The sequence below is a fragment of the Rutidosis leptorrhynchoides genome, chromosome 3 (assembly GCF_046630445.1).
Source record: "Rutidosis leptorrhynchoides isolate AG116_Rl617_1_P2 chromosome 3, CSIRO_AGI_Rlap_v1, whole genome shotgun sequence".
Classification (NCBI taxonomy): Eukaryota; Viridiplantae; Streptophyta; class Magnoliopsida; order Asterales; family Asteraceae; genus Rutidosis; species Rutidosis leptorrhynchoides.
Genome location: NC_092335.1, coordinates 690,344,088 through 690,367,772, shown reverse-complemented (window position 1 = coordinate 690,367,772; position 23,685 = coordinate 690,344,088). Strand labels below are relative to the sequence as shown.

The window sequence follows — 23,685 nt, the reverse complement described above, 5'->3', positions numbered from 1 at the left end:
AACTTTAGGAGACAACAACAAATTTCCTTACAGTAAGATAGCTATGGCTAACGGTTTGGTACGTTTTTGTTGTATTATATAATTAATAAATTTATTAATAATAATAATAATAATTAATAATACATATGCCTAATATATATCTATATAATACGCATATATATATTTTATATATATCTGTATATATCTATCTATATGTATATATCTCTGTATTTGTATAATTATGTCAAATATATATTTAAAGAAGCATAATCATATTATATATATATTAATTATACAAATTTTAATATCTAATATTAATAAATAATAATAATAATACTAATATAAATAATAATGATAATAATATCAATAATATTCATAATAAAGATAGATTGTATTATTTTTCTAGTAACTATAGTAATTATAATAATAATATTTCTTAATAATAATAATAATAATAATAATATCTAATGATAGTACTATTAATAATCATAATAACTATATTTAAAATTTATTATTAGTTATGATGATAATAACCATGATAATAACAATGTTGTTAACATAACACTACTTATAATGTTATCAATAATACTTAAAATATTATTAGTTATAAGGATATCAATGTTATTAATGATATTTATAATAATAATAATATAATAACTTATATTTATCAAATTTTATTCATGTTATATCTCATATTAGAATTAGTAATACTAATAAAACAAATATTAATATAAATATTAATATTAGTATGAATAATGAAAGTAATAATAATAATATTGATATGTCATTTATATTTTAACTTGTAATTACAAATAATATATTAACTTTACACTATATTATATAATAATATTTATTAAATATTATATATCACAGTATTTTAATAATTATTATTAGAATTCATATATAGACTCATAATATTATATATGTAAAATGGTAATTTATTTATTCTATTTATTATTTCACATTTTTAATTCCTAAGGTTTAAAGTATACAATTATGGATGATATATGTACATATATTTATATTTACATGTACCTATTTATTTACAAAGTAAAGTTCGTGAATCGTCGGGAATAGTCAAAGGTCAAATGATTCTATATAAATAGTTCAAAGTTTTTGAGACTCAACATTACAGATTTTTCTCATCGTCTCGGAAACATATAAAGATTAAAGTTTAGACTTGATCGGAAATTTCCGGGTCATCACAAATAAGCTGAACAGTGGTTGAAAAGTACTGTGCGCGGCGCGCACAGTAAGGGTGCGCTGAGCGCACTCTTCACCTACTCCACTTTTTCTTTATAGCTCGACATCGCAAGTTCAAATCTGCTTTTCTGGTAAAAGTGCGCGGAGGGGTGCGCTGAGTGCACTACTGTGCGCGGCGCGCACTAGGCTTGGCGCACTTCGGTTTTGGCCAAGAATTCTTCTGATCAAAATTATGCATTGTGCGCTGAGCGCACCCTTTGCGGTGCGCTGAGCGCACCCTTCTGTCTTTGGATTTCTGGTCTTGGTTTCGATCTCTGAGCTGTATCATACATAATCTTCCACATTTCTTCAAGTTTACAATGATTCTAGACTATATTACAAAAATATGAAATACAAACGAAATTACTATGTTTACATACGAAATAAACAACAATAGGACGTGATATTACGACTAAAGATATGACTAATTTGAGTAATATCACCTATTTTTTTTAAACACAGCGGAAGTAAATATTTAATTACCAAATTAACCTTAGTTAATGTTTGCATAACATTGTTTACAAACCAACTTTATACAACAACGCTGTTACGTGAAAACAAAATTAAATTAGAAAACATCAGAGTCAACGCATAGTCAAACATGTCTTCAACCCGTCCTAACCAGCAGTACCTAAACCTGCAACGGGTGAAAATGTGGGAGAATTAGCACAACTGCTAAGTGAATGGATACTATCTAACGGACCAAGCATAAGCAACTGAACATGCAAGGGGTCATAACAATGCTAACGTCCTGAACTAGCATACAATAACAACTGATAATATGAGGATCAGCGGCTTGTACGAGCACACGACTTAGTTGATCAAGCTAAAGTCTGCCGATAATCCGCTTTACTGATTACACTGCATAACTATCCAGACACAACACATGCGTCCTTCTATGCTATACTGAACAATCAGTAACATCATGACCCAACCAGGCTACCACGGTCGACCTCACATCAACCCTACCTTGCCGCCTCGGTGGGTTCCCAACCTTGCCGCCTCGGTTGGTGTCCAACTAACAGTGCGCACATAAGATCACAGATAAACAGTCATGCAATCGTCCTAACTAGCATGGTAATATCTAACTACGCATGGTAATCATACTGAACATAAACATAATATAAAGAGTCTGAACAAGTAGCGTGTCAGCTACTTAATACTCTATCCAGAGATAGACCTACTCACCGAATACCAACAACTAGCTCAGATAATCTATCACTGAGCGGCTTCCTTATCCTTATCACCTGAACATAAGGAAAATCAAGTTAGTTTCTATCTGTTAACACAAAACAACACAGTACAGTAAATCAGTCACAAAAGGCGCCGCTAAAAGTCCACCTAACACTTATGCATTTTCAGAATTTACATCCTGATCATCATAAGTCACGCGAACAGCATAACAGCTAGGAAACAACACTTAGTAAAATATTCTGCCCACAAAGACACTCGGCTGACTGACTCACACAGTCGGTCGACTGTGTCCACACACACACGGTCGTGTGTCCTCTCACTCGGTCGACTGAGTAAAATAAAGCATCTGGTCAGAACTCAGACACACTCGGTCGAGTGTGTCACTCAACCGGTCGATCGTCTACACGGTCGGTCGAGTGTCAAGAGACACTCGGCCGAGTGTATTCATCTGATGAAGAAGATGAACACAGCTACGGGTTTTGTCATACCCCGTCCTAATCCTCCTGGACCAAGTCATCAACATTTGGTCCCATTGCGAGGTACTGTCCTAAATATGCCATGAACGACTCCAAGTAATATCTTTAAAATGATCAAATGCACAGCGGAAGATTTCTTTAATACCTGAGAATAAACATGCTTTCAAGTGTCAACCAAAAGGTTGGTGAGTTCATAAGTTTATCATAAACAATAAAATTCATCATTTTGATAGACCACAAGATTTAAATACAGTATACCTATCTCATGTACTAAACCATTTTTCACAATGCTTGGCAGAGTAGGTTTGTATCCTTTTCTCCCCCGTAGGTTGCCTCGCGATTTTTAATAACCGTACACATATCTCGTGCACAAAAATAATACACATAACCTGTGTATAAAAATCATTCTCTCGATACATAACATTCACTTTGATTTCATTGCTCAATATGGTAACCGACCATAACATATAATGCGCATCAATACTTGCTCTAGAGCTCAAAATTCACCATTTCTTGCTCTAGAGCTCGTTTCTTACCTCAAAACTGACCAAATCGACTACACTAGACATCAATAAACACAAACCCACAAGATTTTGACACTAACAACATCAAAATCAACCATTTTGACCCAATTTGCACTTTTAACAAACTTGACACAAAAACCTCAATTTCACAAAGATTAAAGCTTGATACACTATGATTCTTACCTCAAAAGACTCAGTAAATCATAAGGAACAAGATGACATGAATGATTTGAGCTCTAGAACACAAATTGGAAATCTAGGGTTTGATGGAATGAGATGAGAGTGTACGGAGTATTTAGAATATTCAAGAAGAAATGATAAAAAAAGGACAACACTATACACTTAATTGGGATTAAAATCTCATACCCCATCACACACGGGTATTTACCAGTTATCTAATATCTTTCGTACTTAATTTGACTGCCCTAACAGAGTCCAAATTAAATAAACGAACCTGTTCTGTGACCCTTGTCACGAACTGGTCTTAACTAAATAATAAAATAATATTACACATATAAATAAAATAAAGGCATAAATAATCGCACAAATATGCCTAAGGGCACAATAGTCATCTTACTTCTTGGTCCGATCTGAGGATGTTATAGTCATCATCTCATCGAAAGCCGCAAAAGACTCGCGGACATAGTTCCTCTCCCGAGTATTGATGAACCGCCATCTTTTCCATCTCGAGGACCCATAAACAAGCTTTGAATTGTGTCTCCATAATCTAAGTCATCAATGTTGTCTTTGAGCTTATAAACACCCGAAGTGGAAGCCTCGTTTGCTTGCATTCTTGATCTCAGATTAGCTTCACCAAGTAAACCTCTTGAGACATCTTTATTCAAGACATACCATGCTTTACAAAAACCTTCGCACAATGGGACCTCGCAATCGCAATAACCTTTTCCACTCTGACCAATTAAAACCAGTGTAGACTTATGAATGTTCGATTCTGTCATACGTTTTGCCAATTCTTCTTTCTTTTTCTTTTTAACCTTCATCAATCGATCCAATCTAACCGCAAATGTGATATTATCATCATTCATCTCTAACACATCATTAGAAACTTTGTCGATTGTCGAATCTTGATCTTTAAAAACAGCCCGAGATATACCCGATCTAGACTCGATTGTGGCCCTGTCAATGGACCCAAACTGGATAATGGGCCCATCCTCAGCTGCTGCAAACCCAAAAGAAGGAACCGGCCCAAGAAATGGACTTGGACTATCAACACTGGACCGAATAGCAGCTGCACAATCGAAAACTAAAACAGAAGCAGTAGGCGTAGAAGCATTCAACAAATCAATATGTTTTATTGAATTAACCTCGTCTACAACAACATTTTGATCAACTTCTTTTTCACAAAATTCAGCGAAACCATTTTTAACACCAAAAACTTGGCAGAAGCGTCTTCAAATTGCTTCGAATAGTAAGGATGCAAGTTATTCACCTTCTGATCCCGATCAACGAAAACAGGTCCACTAACCTCATTCGACACCACAAACCTATTGGTCGATTCAAGAAGCTTATGATCAAAAGTATGAAAAAGTATACGATTAAGGCAAGAATGATCGAAGATCTCGGACACCCAAACATTACATTTTGAACCATCCTTATCCTTGATATCGACCTCAACCTAACCATGAATATGTTTAGCACATGAATATGTTTTTTTGCGGTGCTTTATTTTGTTTTCGCTGTCAATAATTTTCAATTCTATAATTAATATGTCCCTCTATGACTATAATTAATCTGTCCCTCTGTAGACCATCTGGTTGAGGTGGATTTGGACGTGCCATTTTGTTCAAAAATACGAGTTTAATGTTTAAAAATAGTTATCTTTTGGTTGTTCAGCGCGTTCTATTTGAAGGTTTGACCTGGAATGGTTGGCAAGTTCTAATAGGGAGGTTATGTTGGGCAATATTTCGGATCAAACAAATTTGGATGAACTGGTTGACGTTTACCATGATGTGGATAGTTCGGATGGTGGAATTCCCACAACTCAGTCAGTCATACAACTCATTACGAGTTGATTAAAGCAATTGTGGTCAAAGCTAAGTGATGGTGTTTTGACAATGAATGAGAAGGATCTCACGACTCTGTCAAGTTATAAAAATGATGGTGTTTTAAAAGTTAAACAAAATGAAGATACATCGAGTAAGAAGGAACCTTGTTTACAATTTGGTACTATACTCATTGCAGGTGAAGATTGCCTGAGTTCGTCTCCAATAGGTGTAAGTTTTGGGTTCGGTTCCCCTTTTTATCAAATGGTGGTAATGCTATTAAGACAAATGTTCTTTTGTTGGGTTCATAATTGGGGTTTATTGATGTAAAAGAAGTTGAAAATTCGAGTAGTTACAAAGAAGTCAGGGGTTTGCGGGTTCTAGAAGCGGAAATGGAGCTTCTTTGGAGGTTAAATGTGTCAGGAAAATAAGCGAGAAATCTTGTAACAAGTATTGGAGTAATCAACAAATCCAGAAAGAAGATGCTACGGGGTTTGCTTCGGAGAAGAAGCCGAAAAAGAACAAGAAGATTGTGTCAGTTGATGATAATTTTTTATTTTATTTTATTTATTATTTTTATAAAATAACGATGAACTTTAGACGGAGGAAAATGATGGGAGTTTCTTTAAAGTGAAATGTCCCATTCATATTGATTATAAACGTTCCATATTAATTGATTTCGTCGTGAGGTTTTGACCTCTATATGAGACGTTTTTCAAAGACTGCATTCATTTTTAAAACAACCATAACCTTTATTTTATCGATAAAGATTTAAAAGCATTACGTAGATTATCAAATAATGATAATCTAAAATATACCGTTTACACACGACCATTACATAATGGTTTACAATAAGAATATATTACATCAAAAATAAGTTTCTTGAATGCAGTTTTTACACAATATCATATAAGCATGGACTCCAAATCTTGTCCTTATTTTAGTATGCAACAGCGAAAGCTCTTAATAATCACCTGAGAATAAACATGCTTAAAACGTCAACAAAAATGTTAGTGAGTTATAGGTTTAACCTATATATTATCAAATCATAATAATAGACCACAAGATTTCATTTTTATAACACATCTCATATCAGGCATTTCGCAAACTGCATAGAGATAAAAATCTTTCATATGTTGAACACCTGGTAATCGACGTTAACTTAATGCATAGAATATCCCCAAAACAGAACCTCTCGTCTGTATAATAATATCGAAGTACTAAACCATCCATAACCTGAATGGGGGTTGTTAAGCCCAATAGATCTATCTTTAGGATTCGCGTCAATTAGGGGCCATTTCCCTAATTCTTAGGTTACCAGACTTGAAGGGCGATATTCGGTTTAATAATCCAACCATAGAATGTAGTTTTACGCACTTGTGTCTATTTTGTAAAACATTTATAAAGCTGCATGTATTCTCATCCCAAAAAAAATATTAGATTGTAAAAGTGGGACTATAACTCACTTTCAAAGATTTTTACTTTGCCGGAAGTAAGACTTGGCCACTAGTCGATTCACGAACCTATATCAAATATGTACATATATATCAAAGTATGATAAAAGTATATTCACCACATTTATTACGTTTTAATGATTTAAGTTTGTTAAGTTAGCAGTCCTCGTTAGTAACCTACAACTAGTTGTCCACAGTTAGATGTATAGAAATAAATCAATATATATTATCTAGAATCAATCCACGACCCAGTGTATACACGTCTCATGCTAGATCACAACTCAAAGTATATATATTTTTAGAATCAACCTCAACCCTGTATAGCGAACTCGAACATTACAGCATATAGAGTGTCTATGGTTGTTCCAAATAATATATATAGATGGGTCGATATGATATGTCAAAAACATTGTATACGTGTCTATGGTATCCCAAGATTACATAATATATGTTAGAATACATGTATAATACAATATAAGTTAGCTAGGATATGATTAGTGTAGATTTGTTATAAAATTTTCGTAGCTACAACAAGTAAAATTTTCCAATTTTGTTTTATCCATAACTTCTTCGTTTTAAATCCGTTTTGAGTGATTCAAGTTGCTATTGTTTCATAATGAACTATAATTTATGAAACTAAACAGAAAAAGTATAAGTTTATAGTCAGAAATACAGGTTACAAGGCATTTACTAAAGAGGTAGTCATTTCCGTCGTAAGAACGACATCTTGATGACCATTTTGAAAAACATACTTCCACTTTCAGTTTAACCATGATTTTTGGATATAGTTTCATGTTCATAAGAAAAATCATTTTTCCAGAAGAACAACTTTTAAATCAAAGTTTATCATAGTTTTTAATTATCAAACCCAAAACAGCACGCGGTGTTACTACAACGGCGTATGTCCGATTTTACGGGTTTCTTCGTGTTTCCAAGTTTTAAATCATTAAGTTAGCATATCATATAGATATAGAACATGTGTTTAGTTGATTTTAAAAGTCAAGTTAGAAGGATTAACTTTATTTGCGAACAAGTTTATAATTAACTAAACTATGTTCTAGTGATTACAAGTTTAAATCTTCGAATAAGATAGCTTTATATGTATGAATCGAATGATGTTATGAACATCATTACTACCTTAAGTTTAGTAGGTAAACCTACTGGAAGTGATAAGAAATGATCTAGCTTCAAAAGATTCTTGGATGGCTTGAAAGTTCTTGAAGTAGAATCATGACACGAAAACAAGTTCAAGTAAGATTTCTGCTCGAATTAAGATTGTTATAGTTATAGAAATTGAATCAAAGTTTGAATATGAGTATTACCTTGAATTAGAGAGATAACCTACTATAAGTAACAAAGGTTTCTTGATCTTGGATGATTACTTGGAATGGATTAGAAAGCTTGGAAGTAATCTTGCAAACTTGAAAGTGTTCTTGGTTTTATGAAACTAGAACTTATAGAATATATGAAGAATACTTAGAACTTGAAGATAGAACTTGAGAGAGATCAATTAGATGAATAAAATTGAAGAATTAAAGTGTTTGTATGTGTTTTTGGTTGTTGGTATATGGATTAGATATAAAGGATGTGTAAGTTTGTTTTCATGTAAATAATTCATGAATGATTTATAATATTTTTTGTAATTTTGTGAGATATTTCATGCTAGTTGACAAATGATGGTTCCTACATGTTTAATGACTCACATGGTCTGCTAAGGAGCTGATCATTGAAGTGTATATACCAATAGTATATACATCTAGAAGTTGTGTATTGTACGAGTACGAATACGGGTGCATACGAGTAGAATTGTTGATGAAAATGAATGAGGATGTAATTGTAAGCATTTTTGTTAAGTAGAAGTACTTTGATATGTGTCTTGAAGTCTTTCAAAAGTGTACTAATACATCTAAATACACTACATGTATATACATTTTAACTGAGTCGTTAAGTCATCGTTAGTCATTACATGTAAGTGTTGTTTTGAAACCTTTAAGTAAATGATCTTGTTAAATGTAATTAATTTATTGTTATTATACTTAAATGAGATGTTAAATTGTTATGTTAACATGATAACATGGTGTATGAATATATCTTAACATCATATATATATGTTAAAATACTATTACAACGATAATCGTTACGTATATATATTGTTTCGAAATTCTTAAGTTAGTAGTCTTGTTTTACATATGTAGTTCATTGTTAATATACTTAATGATATATATAATTATCATTTTATCATGTTAAATATAGTGTAACAATATCTTAATATGATACATATGTATTTAGTAAGACGTTGTTATAACAATAATCGTTATATATATCGTTTCGAGTTTCTTAACTTAGTAGTCTCATTTTTATGTATATAACTCATTGTTAATATACCAAGTGATATACTTACTTATCATAATATCATGTTAACTATATATATATATATATATATATATATATATATATATATATATATATATATATATATATATCATATAGTTTTTACAAGTTTTAACGTTCGTGAATCGTCGGTCAACTTGGGTGGTCAATTGTCTGCATGACACTCATTTCAAATAATCAAGTCTTAACAAGTTTGATTGCTTAACATGTTGGAAACATTTAATCATGTAAATATCAATTTTATTTAATATATATAAACATGGAAAAGTTCGGGTCACTACATAAAGGGTTAGTGAAACGTAACTTGTTGTCTCCTTCATCGGCAACACTTATCAGTAGTGGGTCATCAAATGTTTGTCATATTCGTATAAATCAAGATGAGGTAAGGAGCTCCATCGCGACACGGTTAACAATAATTTAGTTAAATCTGGTCACGTGAGTTAGAAAGCCTCTTCCGTGAGCATTTAGGTTGATTTTGTGTTTGCCTCGTTTTGTTCAGTTGGAGGGTGTATGTTGGTTTTATTTTGTTACTTAGCTTGTTTTTCGCTTGTTTCTTTTGTCATCGACTCTTCATTTGGTATGGTCGTTTAGTTAATTTATTCCCCGTCTTTATTTAGTTTGTAGTTTGTTCTTTTTGTCTGGTTAGGCTCGACGATAGACACTTGTTGTTATTATTTTTATTTTATTTTTAAACGGCTGTTATTCTTCTTTGTTAGTTGTGTTTTCTAGTCTCGAGTCCATCGTTGTTGTTACTATTACTGGTTTTGAGTGCTTTCATTTTTCAAGAAAAGTGTTATAATATATAAATATATATATAAATGGATAGTCAATTATTGATACACAAAAGTAATATTATTGTATTACCTAAACTTGTGATATTTTTGCTATAAATAGCCATGAATGCAAGCATTAAACTTGCACCATTTTCTCACACTTACAAAGTGTTTCTTTCTTTCTCTCCATTATCATCTTTGTTCTTACACTTCATTATTAGCATTCTTAATCAAGAATCAAACCACTAAAGGTAGTTATAAGCCTACTGAATTATAACACGTTATCAGCACGATAATCTTAATACTAATTATGGTTGGCTCTGCCACCTAAATGATATATGGTCGGTTATACCACCTGAATAATATATGGTCGACACTGTCGCCTAATTATCATTTATGTTACTAACATTTATATTTCTATGATCTAACATTTATATGGTAGACACTGTCGCCTAATTATCATTTATGTTACTAACATTTATATTTCTATTATCTAACATTTATATGGTCGACACTGTCACCTAATTATCATTTATGTTATATAACATTTATTTATGATTGCTTACATATGGTCGACACTGTCGCTTACTTATCATTTATGTTATATTAAATTTATGTTTAATGTTTATATACTTATGAATATAAATTGACTCTAATTTATCATGTTGTTTGTTTTAATTTTTGATAATAGAAAATGTCGAATCTGGAAAAGCTTAAATTTACTCCTTTAGAATCAACGGGAAACAACTACATGCCATGGGTTATAAAAGTAAAAATGCATCTTAAATCAATGGGCATTTTGAAACCATAAATGAAAACAACACTTGTTCTGAAAAAGAACAAGCAACGGCATGTTGCTTTATTCATCAACATGTTGATGAATGCTTACAAAATAATTATGTGACTGTAGAAGTTCCCCATGTTTTATGGGAAGGTCTCAAAAGCAGATTCAATAATCAAAGAGAAATTTTACTTCCAGCTGCTATGGATCAATGGAGAACATTAAGGTTCCAAGACTTTAAGAAAGTAAATGAATACAGCTCAGCTCTGCATAATACAGTCTCACAACTTAGATTCTGTGGACATGAAATAAGTGATGCAGACATGTTGGAGAAAACTTTCTCCACAATGAATGCTGCCAACATCACAGTGCAAAGAAATTTGAGAATGCTAAAGTTCAACACATATCCTGAACTTAATTCATATCTCTTGGTTGTAGAGCAAAATGATGAGCTATTAATGAAAAATCAGCAATCCCGTCCTACTGGTACACTTGCAATCCCTGAAGCAAATACTGCAAATAATTATAAACAGGGACAAGGACGCGGGCAAGGTCGTGGTTATAATAACCATCGCCATCATCATGCCAAAAGCCATAACTATGGTAGAAACCATCCTTATGGTAATGGGAATGGGCGTGGACGTGGCCATGGTCGTGGCCGTGGTGGTCAAAGAAATAATAATCCACGAAAATATAAATACAACCACAAAACAAGCCCACTAAACAAGATGTTGAAGAAAATTCTTCTAAAAATTCTGAAGAATCTTGTTACAGATGTGGTAGAATGGGCCACTGGGCTAATACTTGTCGAACATCTAAACATCTTGTTAAGATGTATCAGGATTCGCTGAAAGGTAAAGAAAATGAAGTAAATTTTGTGGATAATATTGATCCAACAGCCACTGAGCAACCATCTGATTTATATGAAGATTTCTTGAATTAAATTAATATGTTTCTTTTATAAATAAAACGAATTAACCTTTGTCATCATGTTTTCTCAAATGTTTCAGTTCTATATGTTTTATCAAATGTTCCAGTTCTATGTTTGATGTTTCAATTCTATGTATGTCAAATGTTTCAGTTTTATCTATTTGTGTGTAATAAACATTTTGTGTAACATTATATACTTACTGTTTGTTTCTTATATATGAAGTTTATTATGAATTCTGCTGGAACACAACATCAATCAAGTAGTGGAGATCTCTGTATAGCAGATAGTGGTACTACACACACTATACTTAAATCTGAAAAATATTTCATTGATTTGAAACCAACTGAAGGAACTATACATACAATATCAGGTGCTGCTAACTTGATAGAAGGGATAGGAAAGGAAAAATTCATATTACCAAACGGTACAACATTTTTAATTAATAATGCCTTATTCTCTCCTAAGTCAAGCAGAAATTTATTGAGCTTTTCTGACATATACCTTAATGGATATGATTATCAGTCAGTAACGGCAGAAAATGAGAAATATTTAAGTATCACTAACAAGAGTCACGTGATTGAAAAACTGCCAAGACTTAATTCTGGATTACATTATACACATATAAATGTACCAGAAGCACATATGGTGATTAAAGAAAAGTATATTGATTCTGGTGTATTTAATTTATGGCATAACAGATTGGGCCATCCAGGATCAACAATGATGAAAAGAATTATTGAATGTACACATGGACATCCACTGAAGGATAGAAAAATCCTTCATAATACAATGGTTCCATGTATATCTTGCTCTCTTGGAAAATTGATAACTAGACCCTCACCACTTAAGGTTAAGAAAGAATCACTAATGTTTCTTGAAAGAATTCAAGGTGATATTTGTGGACCAATTCATCCACCATGTGGACCATTTAGATATTTCATGGTCCTAATAGACGCATCTAGTAGATGGTCTCATGTTTGTCTGTTATCAAGCCGTAATGTGGCATTTGCAAAATTTCTTGCCGAAATTATTAAATTGAGAGCACATTTTCCTGATTACATCATTTAAAAGGTGAGACTTAATAATGTTGGTGAGTTTACATCTCAAGCATTTAATGACTATTGCATGTCTATAGGAATTGTTGTTGAACATTCTGTTGCTCATGTGCATACACAAAATGGTTTAGCCGAGTCACTGGTTAAACGTTTACAGTTAATCGCTAGACCATTGATAATGAGAACAAAACTCCCTGTATCTATATGGGGTCATGCAATTTTACATGCTGCTGCATTGATTCGCATCAGACCAAGTGCAATTCATAAATATTCCCCCCTACAACTTGCTTTTGGTCAAGAGCCAAATATTTCCCACCTTAGAACATTTGGTTGTGCAGTATATGTTCCAATTGCGCCACCACAACGTACAAAAATGGGTCCTCAAAGGAGGTTGGGAATATATGTTGGATATGAAACATCTTCAATCATAAAGGTATATTGAACCTATGACAGGTGATGTTTTTATAGCACGTTTTGCTGATTGTCATTTTAAATGAAACATTGTTTCCTAGATTAGGGGGAGAAATAAAAAATAAAGAAAATGATGTTTCATGGTGTGAACCTCAATTAAAGTATCTTGATCCTCGCACAAAAGAATGCGAGATAGAAGTTCAAAAGATAATGCATATGCAAGAACTTGCAAATCAATTGCCTGATGCATTCACAGATACAAAAAGGGTGACTAAATCATATATACCAGCAGTTAATACTCCAGCTCGAGTTGAGATTCCAAATCGGAAAACTGATAATGTAGTCACTCAAGAATATATGCCACGTCTGAAACGTGGGAGACCAGTTGGTTCCAAAGATAAAAATTCTCGAAAAAGAAAATCAGCTGATAATAAGGTAAAAGAAAGTGTTCAAGAAGAACCACAAATCAGTACTCCTACTGCAGAGGAGATTGATGATGTCAATACAGAAATTGCAATCAATTATGCACATTCAAAAATATTATGGAACCGAAATGAAATGAAAAATCTTGATGAGAAATTTTCATTTAATGTTGCATATGACATCATGAATAATGATGATGATCCAGAACCAACATCTATGGTTGAATGTCAAAATAGACATGATTGGGCTCAATGGAAAGAAGCAATACGAGCTGAATTAGAATCACTCAATAAAAGAAAAGTTTTCGGATCCATCATTCTCACTCCTAAAGATGTGAAACCTGTAGGATACAGATAGATTTTTGTCCGAAAAAGAAATGAAAAAAAATGAAGTTACAAGGTATAAAGCTAGACTTGTAGCTCAAGGTTTTTCTCAAAGACCGGGAATTGATTATGAAGAAACTTATTCCCCTGTTATGGATGCAATTACTTTTAGATACTTAATCAGCCTGGCAGTTTCTAAAAATTTAGAAATGCATCTCATGGATGTTGTGACTGCTTATCTATATGGATCACTTGATAGTGATATATATATATGAAGATACCTGAAGGATTTAAGGTACCAGAAGCATCAAATGCAAAACCCAAAGAAATGTATTCGATTAAATTACAAAGATCTTTATATGGGTTAAAACAATCGGGACGTATGTGGTATAACCGATTAAGTGATTACTTGATAAGAAAAGGGTATACAAATAACCTTACTTGTCCTTGTGTTTTCATTAAGAAAACAACATCCGGATATGTGATCATAGCTGTTTATGTTGATGATCTTAACATCATAGGTACAAATAAAGAGATCCATGAAGCCATTCAACTTCTAAAGAAAGAATTTGAAACGAAAGATATTGGAAAATCCAAGTATTGCCTTGGTTTACAAATTGAGCATATGCCTAATGGTTTACTTGTACATCAAACAACATATACTGAAAAGATTCTGAAACGTTTCAATATGGACAAGGCAAAACCATTAAGTACTCCTATGGTTGTTAGATCACTCCATGTTGAAACTGATCCATTTCGTCCACGTGAAGATCATGAAGATATTCTTGGACCAGAAGTACCATATCTTAGTGCAATTGGAGCTCTTATGTATCTTACAAATTGTACAAGACCTGACATTTCTTTTGCAGTTAATTTGTTGGCAAGGTTCAGCTCTGCTCCTACCAAAAGACACTGGAATGGGATCAAACACATATTTCGATACCTTCGAGGAACTACTGATTTAGGATTATTTTATTCTAACGAATCAAAACAAGATTTGGTTGGTTATGCTGATGCAAGTTATTTATCTGATCCACATAAAGCTAAATCTCAAACTGGATATGTATTCCTAAATGGAGGTACTGCAATATCATGGCGTTCTCAAAAACAAAGACTTGTTGCTACATCATCAAATCATGCCGAAGTGATTGCATTACATGAAGCTACTCGGGAATGTTTTTAGTTGAGATCAATGACACAAATCATTACTGATTCTTGTGGACTAGAACGCGATAAAAGTCCAACAATTATCTATGAAGATAATGCAGCTTGCATAGCACAGATGAAAGAAGGGTATATCAAAAGTGACCGAACCAAACACATACCTCCTAGATTCTTCTCATACACTCAAAATCTCATTAAGGACAACAAGATTGAAATGAGATATGTTCAATCCAGCAAAAACTCTGCTGATCTTTTCACGAAAGCACTTCCAACTGCTATTTTCAGAACACACGTTCATAACATTGACATGAGACATGTTCAAAAGATGTAACAACTGAAGCGATGTCTACTTGAGGGGGAGTCAACTCCATGCTGCACTCTTTTTCCCTTAGCTAAAGTTTTTTTCCCACTGAGTTTTATTTAGCAAGGTTTTTAACGAGGCAGTAACTTACAGTTGATCTTAAACAAACAAAATTGCTATCCAAGGGGGAGTGTTATAATATATAAATATATATATAAATGGATAGTCAATTATTGATACACAAAAGTAATATTATTGTATTACCTAAACTTGTGATATTTTTGCTATAAATAGCCATGAATGCAAGCATTAAACTTGCACCATTTTCTCACACTTACAAAGTGTTTCTTTCTTTCTCTCCATTATCATCTTTGTTCTTACACTTCATTATTAGCATTCTTAATCAAGAATCAAACCACTAAAGGTAGTTATAAGCCTACTGAATTATAACAAAAAGCTTATTGATGTATAAACCGTTACTTTTGCTATAATAAATTTGTTATTATTGCTTCAATGGCATCAAACGGCTCTTTTCAATCATTCGGTGAAAACATTAAACGTGCTTCTATGTTCGATATTTGGTGGGGGCGAGTTGTCACTGCCTTAAAATCTCATCATAACCAAAATCCAGGGCTAAGTTTGAAATTTTGTCCAATCCCACTTCTTTTTCAGACCAGAATTTCTTACATACTTTAATAACTGAACCCAACAAAACTCTTTTTGTCTCCTTATATCTATTACTTATTGTACCTCTTCTTTGTTGGTCCTTGCTTTATTTCCCATTATACATTCACTCGTAACTTTCAATTTTATCGTAAGTTATGGGTTACATACACAAATTTCAAACGCATCATATTGGTTTTCGATTTTTTCCCTAATTTAAATATTAAATATTGTTTTTAAAATAGAAATTATTTTACATAAAACACACCTCAACCTTTTAATTAATCCAAATATAAATATGAGTTGAAGGTCAGGTCATTTTCATGTTCTTTCTTAACTGTTGATAAGAATTCATCTCTTTTCCAATCTTGTTTCGGATAAAAATCGTCTAAGAAATTATCATTTCTAGAGTTTTCTGACGTCTGCGAAATACGATGGGTTTGATCATCGTTATTAGTCCACCTCATTCCACCAACATTATTTGGCAAAGCCTCATATGTCATAGGAACGTAGTTCATGCTAGTATTAGAGGCGTTTAACGTTGATAGTTGCTTGGTCGTGTTTTTGAAACTACCACGTTGAATTGGTACTCCATGGTTGTGTTTGCCTTCGTAAGTTGTAATCACGGAACGAAAATCATGTGAGGCTCGTTCTACGAGTTTTCGCACAGGACAACCTATGTTTGTGCATTTGTAATAACTTCTTGGATTTGAATTTCCTTTAACTACTTTTTGTCCATATTTCTTCCATTTGTATCCATCATCAAGAATATCAATCTCGCTTTTGGTTTCGATAACAACCTTCGCTTCTTGAATACTTTTACTCCCAATAGACGATGTTGATTCACTCTCGGCTTCATCTACTTTCCTGCGAAATGAAAAAAATATATCATAAAATGACTTTTTTTTATTTTTTAACCATCACTAGATAGCCTAGTGTTGGGGCCCTAAGTTCCTTGCAAGAAGTCTCAGGTACGAATACCGTATAAGACGGATATTTAGAGGTGCTCAGGGATGGGTTGGAAATAGCCAGGAGTAATCTGCGTACATCAGAGTATGATGTCGAATTACTCGGCCTCCCAGGTACCCTTTTTACTCTTTTTATTCTCTATTTTGTAGGTTTCAACTTTGTATTATCCATTAGCTCAACAAGTCTAACATATATTCCACTGTAAAATCAACTAGTGATATATATAACTAGGATGAGTGAGCTTATATGCAGGCTATTTTCAACGTGTGATTAAGTTTTAAATGATAGAACGAGACCTTACCATCTTTTAGCGTTTGGCTCATTTTCGTAGTCATTGCCTGATTTACTAATTGAAGAGTCATATTCGTCTTCTCCGGTGGAAGCCAAGGAACTTTGAGTAAAGGACTCGAACCGGCTTTTTTCCAATATCGTGTCATGAAAAGTGTTTAATAAAGATTTCTTTGTGCTTCGTGGCATTGGATGAATATGTTTTCCTTTATAAATGACTTCGGTGATGTATCCGTTCAAATCTTTTTCGACTTTCTTCTTGGTTGGGCAATCAGGATAATTACACTTATAGTAACTTCGAAATCTCTTGCTCCCTTTGACTTGTTTTTCACCATATTTTCTCCAGTTATAACCATCTTCAAATCTGCTTTGCTCCTTGGTAGCTTGAAGTGGGTCTAAGTTGCTATGGGTTTGAAGATTTTGTGCTAATTCAGGTTCTATTTTTCTGGCATCCTTAGAGAAGTCAATCTGTTTGACTTGACTTTTGACATCCCATTCTACAACTTGACTTTTCACAGGTTCCAGCTCCTGTACCAATAATGCTAAAAAGTTCAGCATCCTAAAGTAGTCATAATGAATACAAAGCATATACTTACTAGCTATAGCTGCTGATTGTTTAAAGTTTTACTAAAAATAGGAAGGTTTCGTGATTATAATCAGGATTTTTCTACCATTGCATATATAGTTACTACAGTATAATTTAATTTTAATAACTGTCATTATATAGTAATTCTATTGTAATTATAATCAGGATTTTTCTAAAGTTGCATATACAATAGTGTTACATAATTTAATAACTGTCATTATAAAGTAAATTTATTGCCACTATGTACAACAATTTTATAATTCACGTTAATGACGACCGTTATATATGGTCATTGAAAAATTCTTATGTTAAAGGCATCAAAATAGTTGTATATTTTACAGACAAAAATTTGCATTATACGGTTAAGCCAAACCGTTGACTTGTACCTCAAGTTTGTGCTAGCGTCCTATACAAATTCTATTCTACGTTCTAACCATCACACTGTTTTACCATTTATGCAATTTAGCAAGATTAAGCGCGTACAAAATTATACACACAATTGAAAACAATGGATATTGCATATATACCATTCTGATTCCAGAAATGGATGAAGAGGTACTAGGCCTTATTTGGGATTTAAAATCAGAAACGTTCGTCTCTTCTTCCTTAAAAACTAAGTCATAATAACTCCCTGGTGACGATATAATCTGCAACGAGCAAAAAAAAACATAAAACATCCGTTGACTAAAGTCACATTATTAATTGATAAACATCTTTGTGTTTTAGAGGCAGAAAACATACATTGGAATTTACGGGAAAAGAAGGAGAATTCAAGAACTGATTTTGGTTTGAAGATATGAAAGATTCATCATTAAAATAATTAAACATGCCCCAGTTCATTTCTTCATTCATGTTTAACCTTCCACCTGAAGAATTCATGCTTGTTTTGTCTTCTTTTGTATAAAAGTCAAAAAAGTCAAAGATTTATAAAGACAAAGATTATAGAGAGATGCGTTGATCGTGTTTGTTTTTTTATGGTTTGGAAGATTTGGGATCCGTTTCCCTTTTAAATGATTTGAATATGGGAGTTTTGTTGGGTTCTTGGAAGGTATGATTTTGTGTTGAGTTTGAGTGAAACAAGAACATGAAATTTGACCGTTGACAATTTCTTTATAAAAACTTGGACTCGGTTTTTAGCGGGTTATCAAGTTAAATAAATAAAAATAATCTTCTTGATTGGACCACTTCTTGATTATAAGTTTGGTTAGGTTTATACTTCAATTCAATTCATTGACATCATTTCGTTGTCTACCTTTCTACAAACGTATAACTCTCCAATATTAGTCTCCTACTTCATAACATTTTTGTTGGATTCAACATAGTTCCGATAAAAAAATTAAGGTAAGCTTAACTGAAATAGTGAAATTATTTAAGAAATAAATAATTTTTAGAGTAATAAATGAAAATAAATATGAGAATTTAATGATATATAAGAAATAATAAAGGAGTAATTACTTTGTTTAATGATATAAATAAATGATTTAGAGTAATAAGTGAGAATAAATGAGTAATTACTTCTTCGTTGTCCTTAAGAAACATTGGTTCGTCTTTTGCTTTTATTAAAACTTCTAAGGTCAGATACATTCACTAATTTGTTGATGCAAGTTTGGCCGCACCAGGGCTTTCAAATACCCAGAATTGGGTTAATGAATTTCAGGGCCGGCCCTAGGGTAGGGCCACAGGGGCGACCGCACCCGGGCATCACATTTTAAGTGGAATCAAATCTGGAGTTCTGAGTTTTTTAAGTGCAGTTGAGTTTTTTTTGTAAGTTCAGAGGAGAAATTTCATGGAGGAAGGGAGAGGAAGAAGAAAATGTCAAAAGTTGGAAAGAAAAAAAAATCTTTTATTCCTTTATATTGTAAAAAAGTTTTCCTTTGTTAGATGTGTTAATTTTATTAAAATCCAGTATATCGTACAACAGATGTAGTGTATTGTACAATCACGCATGGATTTTGAAATTCTAATCTAGCAAAAAAGGTGTGATAATAATGTGAATTCATAAAATAAGTTTACTGATTTCTTTATATAATACTCCATAACACTACTTGATTTTTATATTTTCTTTAATTTAATTTAATTATTTCTACAGAGAAGAAAAGTCATTTTTTGAAAGTCCTATTTTATTGTTGTGTCATAGGCAAATTTTGGTATATTATAAAAATGAATCTTTTTAAAATGTCAATTTTTGAGAAAATGTTTAAGAATAAAAATGTAAAGTTGATTGTCTTTTTTAAGGTAGACAATTATTTTGAAATAAAAGAAAAATAAAACTATAGACACATATTTCGGGATAGATCAAGTAATAGTGTAATAATTTAGACACATGTTACATTAACTTGATATTTTTCTTTTATAAATTACGCATTAATTAAATCAAGTATGAAAAAGAAAAAGACACTATAATTTTTTTAACTAGACTCGAAGTCATCACCTTTATCGCAGTTTATCTCTTCAAATTGTCACACTAAATTTATTTAAAAAAATTAACGTGAAAATGAGTTATACAAGTTGGTTAGCTTTCGAACACTTGTTTATAAATAGAGTAGGGTGCATTATTTGATCAATTCGCCCCGAGCAACAGAACACTCGGGACCGGCCCTGATGAATTCAATGGTTCGGATAACATCGTTCATTTGTTTTAATGGTTTATCTGCTGCAGCTGTTGTTGCATCATTCATCCGGGTAGTTCTTTTGGGCTCTGATTTGGGTGATGGTGTTGGGGTTGACTTGGTTGTCGAAGATTCTGAAGCTGAAATTCCGATCTCATAATTGTATTTTTTTTTCGAAAGACGATCTCGGAATTGTATTAGAGCTACATTGGGAATATCCAAGCCATGTTGAATGGTGCAGGGGTGGGTCATGATGAGCATGTATGTAACGACCCGTCAAAATCGCTATTGACGCGGCACGTTAATCATTGATTCCACAGTGAGGTTTTGACCTCTATATGATACGTTTTGATAAAATATTGCATTCATTAAAATAAGTGACTTTCTAAACATAGAAAGTTATAAACATGTGGGCAAGTGCTTAGGTATAAGCAAAACCCCGAAATACATAAGTCTTTAATTTACAGGTTGACATCACAGTCCAATTATTTATTACACAACGCAGTTTTATTTTGAATGCAATAAACTTTGTACAAAGCATGAGAGACTCCATGCAGGCAACAAGCACATCACAGCGGAAGCATTCTAAGGACCTGAGAATAAAACATGCTAAAAAGTCAACACGAATGTTGGTGAGTTATAGGTTTAATTGCTCGAGTCATAAACATGTATAAAGATAGACCACAAGATTTCATCAAAAGTTTATCAATAGATTCTACGTAACAGAGCACCCTGGTAACTAAACTTAACGCTATAGTGATAATTACCCCATTCGTTTTAATACACGCAAACCAACGTGTCTTAAACTCAAATAACTTACGTCCGTTAAAAGGCTAGCGCTCTAGCTCGGACGGGGATGTCAAGCCCTATGGATCCATATACAATTATTCGCGCCCACCAGTCCATATCCTATGTACTGGCAGCTACTAGTTACCAAAGCTAAGGGATTTCCGGTTTAACTCAGTGTAGAATTTAGTATGTACTTGTGTCTTATCGCGTTTAAAATAAATTGCATGTATTCTCAGCCCAAAAATATTTAAAGTATTTAAAAAGGGATCTATAACTCACAGTTCAATATTGAGACTCAATATTGTTGGCAAATTGCGTAGACGTAATGATGGTAGACGACTGTATGGTTGGCCTTGGATTCAAGAACAATACCCCGAACAATACCCAATATTTCCTTAGCTTAAAGCGGTTTGAAACCCGAATTAAAACACCCTCGAATATACTTTATTATTATTAAACTTAAATTATAATTATAATTATAAATTAAAACTTAAGTTACAGATATATTTATGAAAAATATCGTCGAGCAAAACTGACCTTTTATAGTACTTTTCGATTTACTGTAGCTCATGCGATCGCATGAGTTTTCAGTGTTTTTGCCATGCGATCGCATGGCCGCCTTTTCTGTTTTTGTTTGCTAGTTCGTCGACATCAAATAGTGTTTTACTGTAGCAAATAGTGTTACTGTAGCAAATAGTGTTTTACTGTAGCAAATAGTGTTTTACTGTAGCAAATAGGGTTTTACTGTAGGAAAGTCGTTTTTACTTGTACATATATATATATACATACATATAATTGTTCATGAATCGTCGAGAGTAATCAAAGGTAATTGTATATATGAAACAGTTCTAAAATTTTGAGACTCAATCTAACAGACTTTGTTTAGCGTGTTAAAATAATAAATCGTATAGAGAATTGGTTTAAATAAGTCAAAAATTTTCGGGTCATCACAGTACCTCCCCCTTAAAGAAAATTTCGTCCCGAAATTTTGAGTAGTACCTGTTTCATGAGCGATATCAGTGAACAAATGTGGATACTTTTGCTTCATCTGATCTTCACGTTCCCAAGTAAACTCGGGTCCTCATCTTGCGTTCCAACGAACCCTAACTATCAGTATTTTGCTTTGTTTTAATTGTTTGACCTCACGGTCCATGATTTCAACAGGTTCTTCGATAAAATGGAGTTTATCATTGATTCGTATTTCGTCAAGAGGAATTACGACATCCTCTTCAGCTAAACATTTCTTCAAATTTGACAAGTGAAATGTGTTGTGAACACTACTAAGTTCTTGCGGTAGCTTTAATCGATAAGCAACTGTTCCAATTCTTTCGGTGATTTCAAAGGGTCCTACGTACCTAGGACTTAGCTTTCCTCGTTTACCGAATCGTACAACACCTTTCCAGGGTGACACTTTCAACATGACTTTGTCGCCCACTTGAAATTCTAGCGATTTTCTTCTTACATCAGCATAACTCTTTTGGCGACTCATGGCCGTTTTCAATCGCTGTTGTATTTGAATGATCTTTTCGGTGGTTTCGTGAATAATTTCTGGTCTAGTAAGTTGTCTTTCTCCTACTTCACTCCAACATATAGGAGATCTGCACTTTCTACCGTAAAGTGCTTCAAATGGCGCTGCGTTGATGCTCGTATGATAGCTGTTATTGTATGAAAATTTTGCCAACGGTAAGTGTCGATCCCAACTGGTTCCAAAGTCAATTACGCATGCCCGTAACATGTCTTCCAATGTTTGTATTGTTCTTTCACTTTGACCATCTGTCTGTGGGTGATAAGCGGTGCTCATATCTAATCGAGTTCCCAATGCTTTTTGTAATGACTGCCAGAAACGTGATGTGAATCGGGTGTCGCGATCAGATATGATAGAGATGGGTACACCATGCCTGGAAACTACTTCCTTCAAATATAGGCGTGCTAATTTCTCCATACTGTCTGTCTCCTTTATTGGTAGAAAGTGAGCTGATTTAGTTAGACGATCAACTATCACTCAAATAGTATCATGACTACTTGCAGTCCTTGGCAATTTCGTAATGAAATCCATAGTTATTCTTTCCCATTTCCACTGCGGAATTTCTGGTTGTTGCAGTAATCCTGACGGCTTTTGGTGCTCAGCTTTGACCTTTGCACACGTCAAACATTTGCTTACATAAGTAGCAATTTCTGTCTTCATATTAGGCCACCAATAAAACTTCTTGAGATCGTGGTACATTTTCCCGTCTCCTGGGTGAATTGAGTACCTCGTTTTGTGTGCTTCATCTAGTACTAGTTGCCTTAGATTACCATGTTTTGGTACCCATATCCTATCAGCAAAATACAGGGTTCCATCGGCTTTTACTTCAAG

General features: G+C 33.2%; 1 protein-coding gene across 1 annotated transcript; it reads right to left on the bottom strand.

Annotated features, from left to right (window-relative positions):
- Positions 1 to 16,043: 16,043 nt before the first annotated feature.
- Positions 16,044 to 18,886, bottom strand: LOC139899510 (probable WRKY transcription factor 3). The gene is made up of 4 exons (XM_071882349.1): positions 18,673 to 18,886; positions 18,459 to 18,578; positions 17,359 to 17,873; positions 16,044 to 16,955 (listed from the first exon to the last, which is right to left on the bottom strand). Exons 1-4 carry the CDS (start codon positions 18,808 to 18,810, stop codon positions 16,370 to 16,372), a joined length of 1,359 nt encoding a protein of 452 aa, XP_071738450.1. The 5' UTR covers positions 18,811 to 18,886; the 3' UTR covers positions 16,044 to 16,369.
- Positions 18,887 to 23,685: the final 4,799 nt, after the last annotated feature.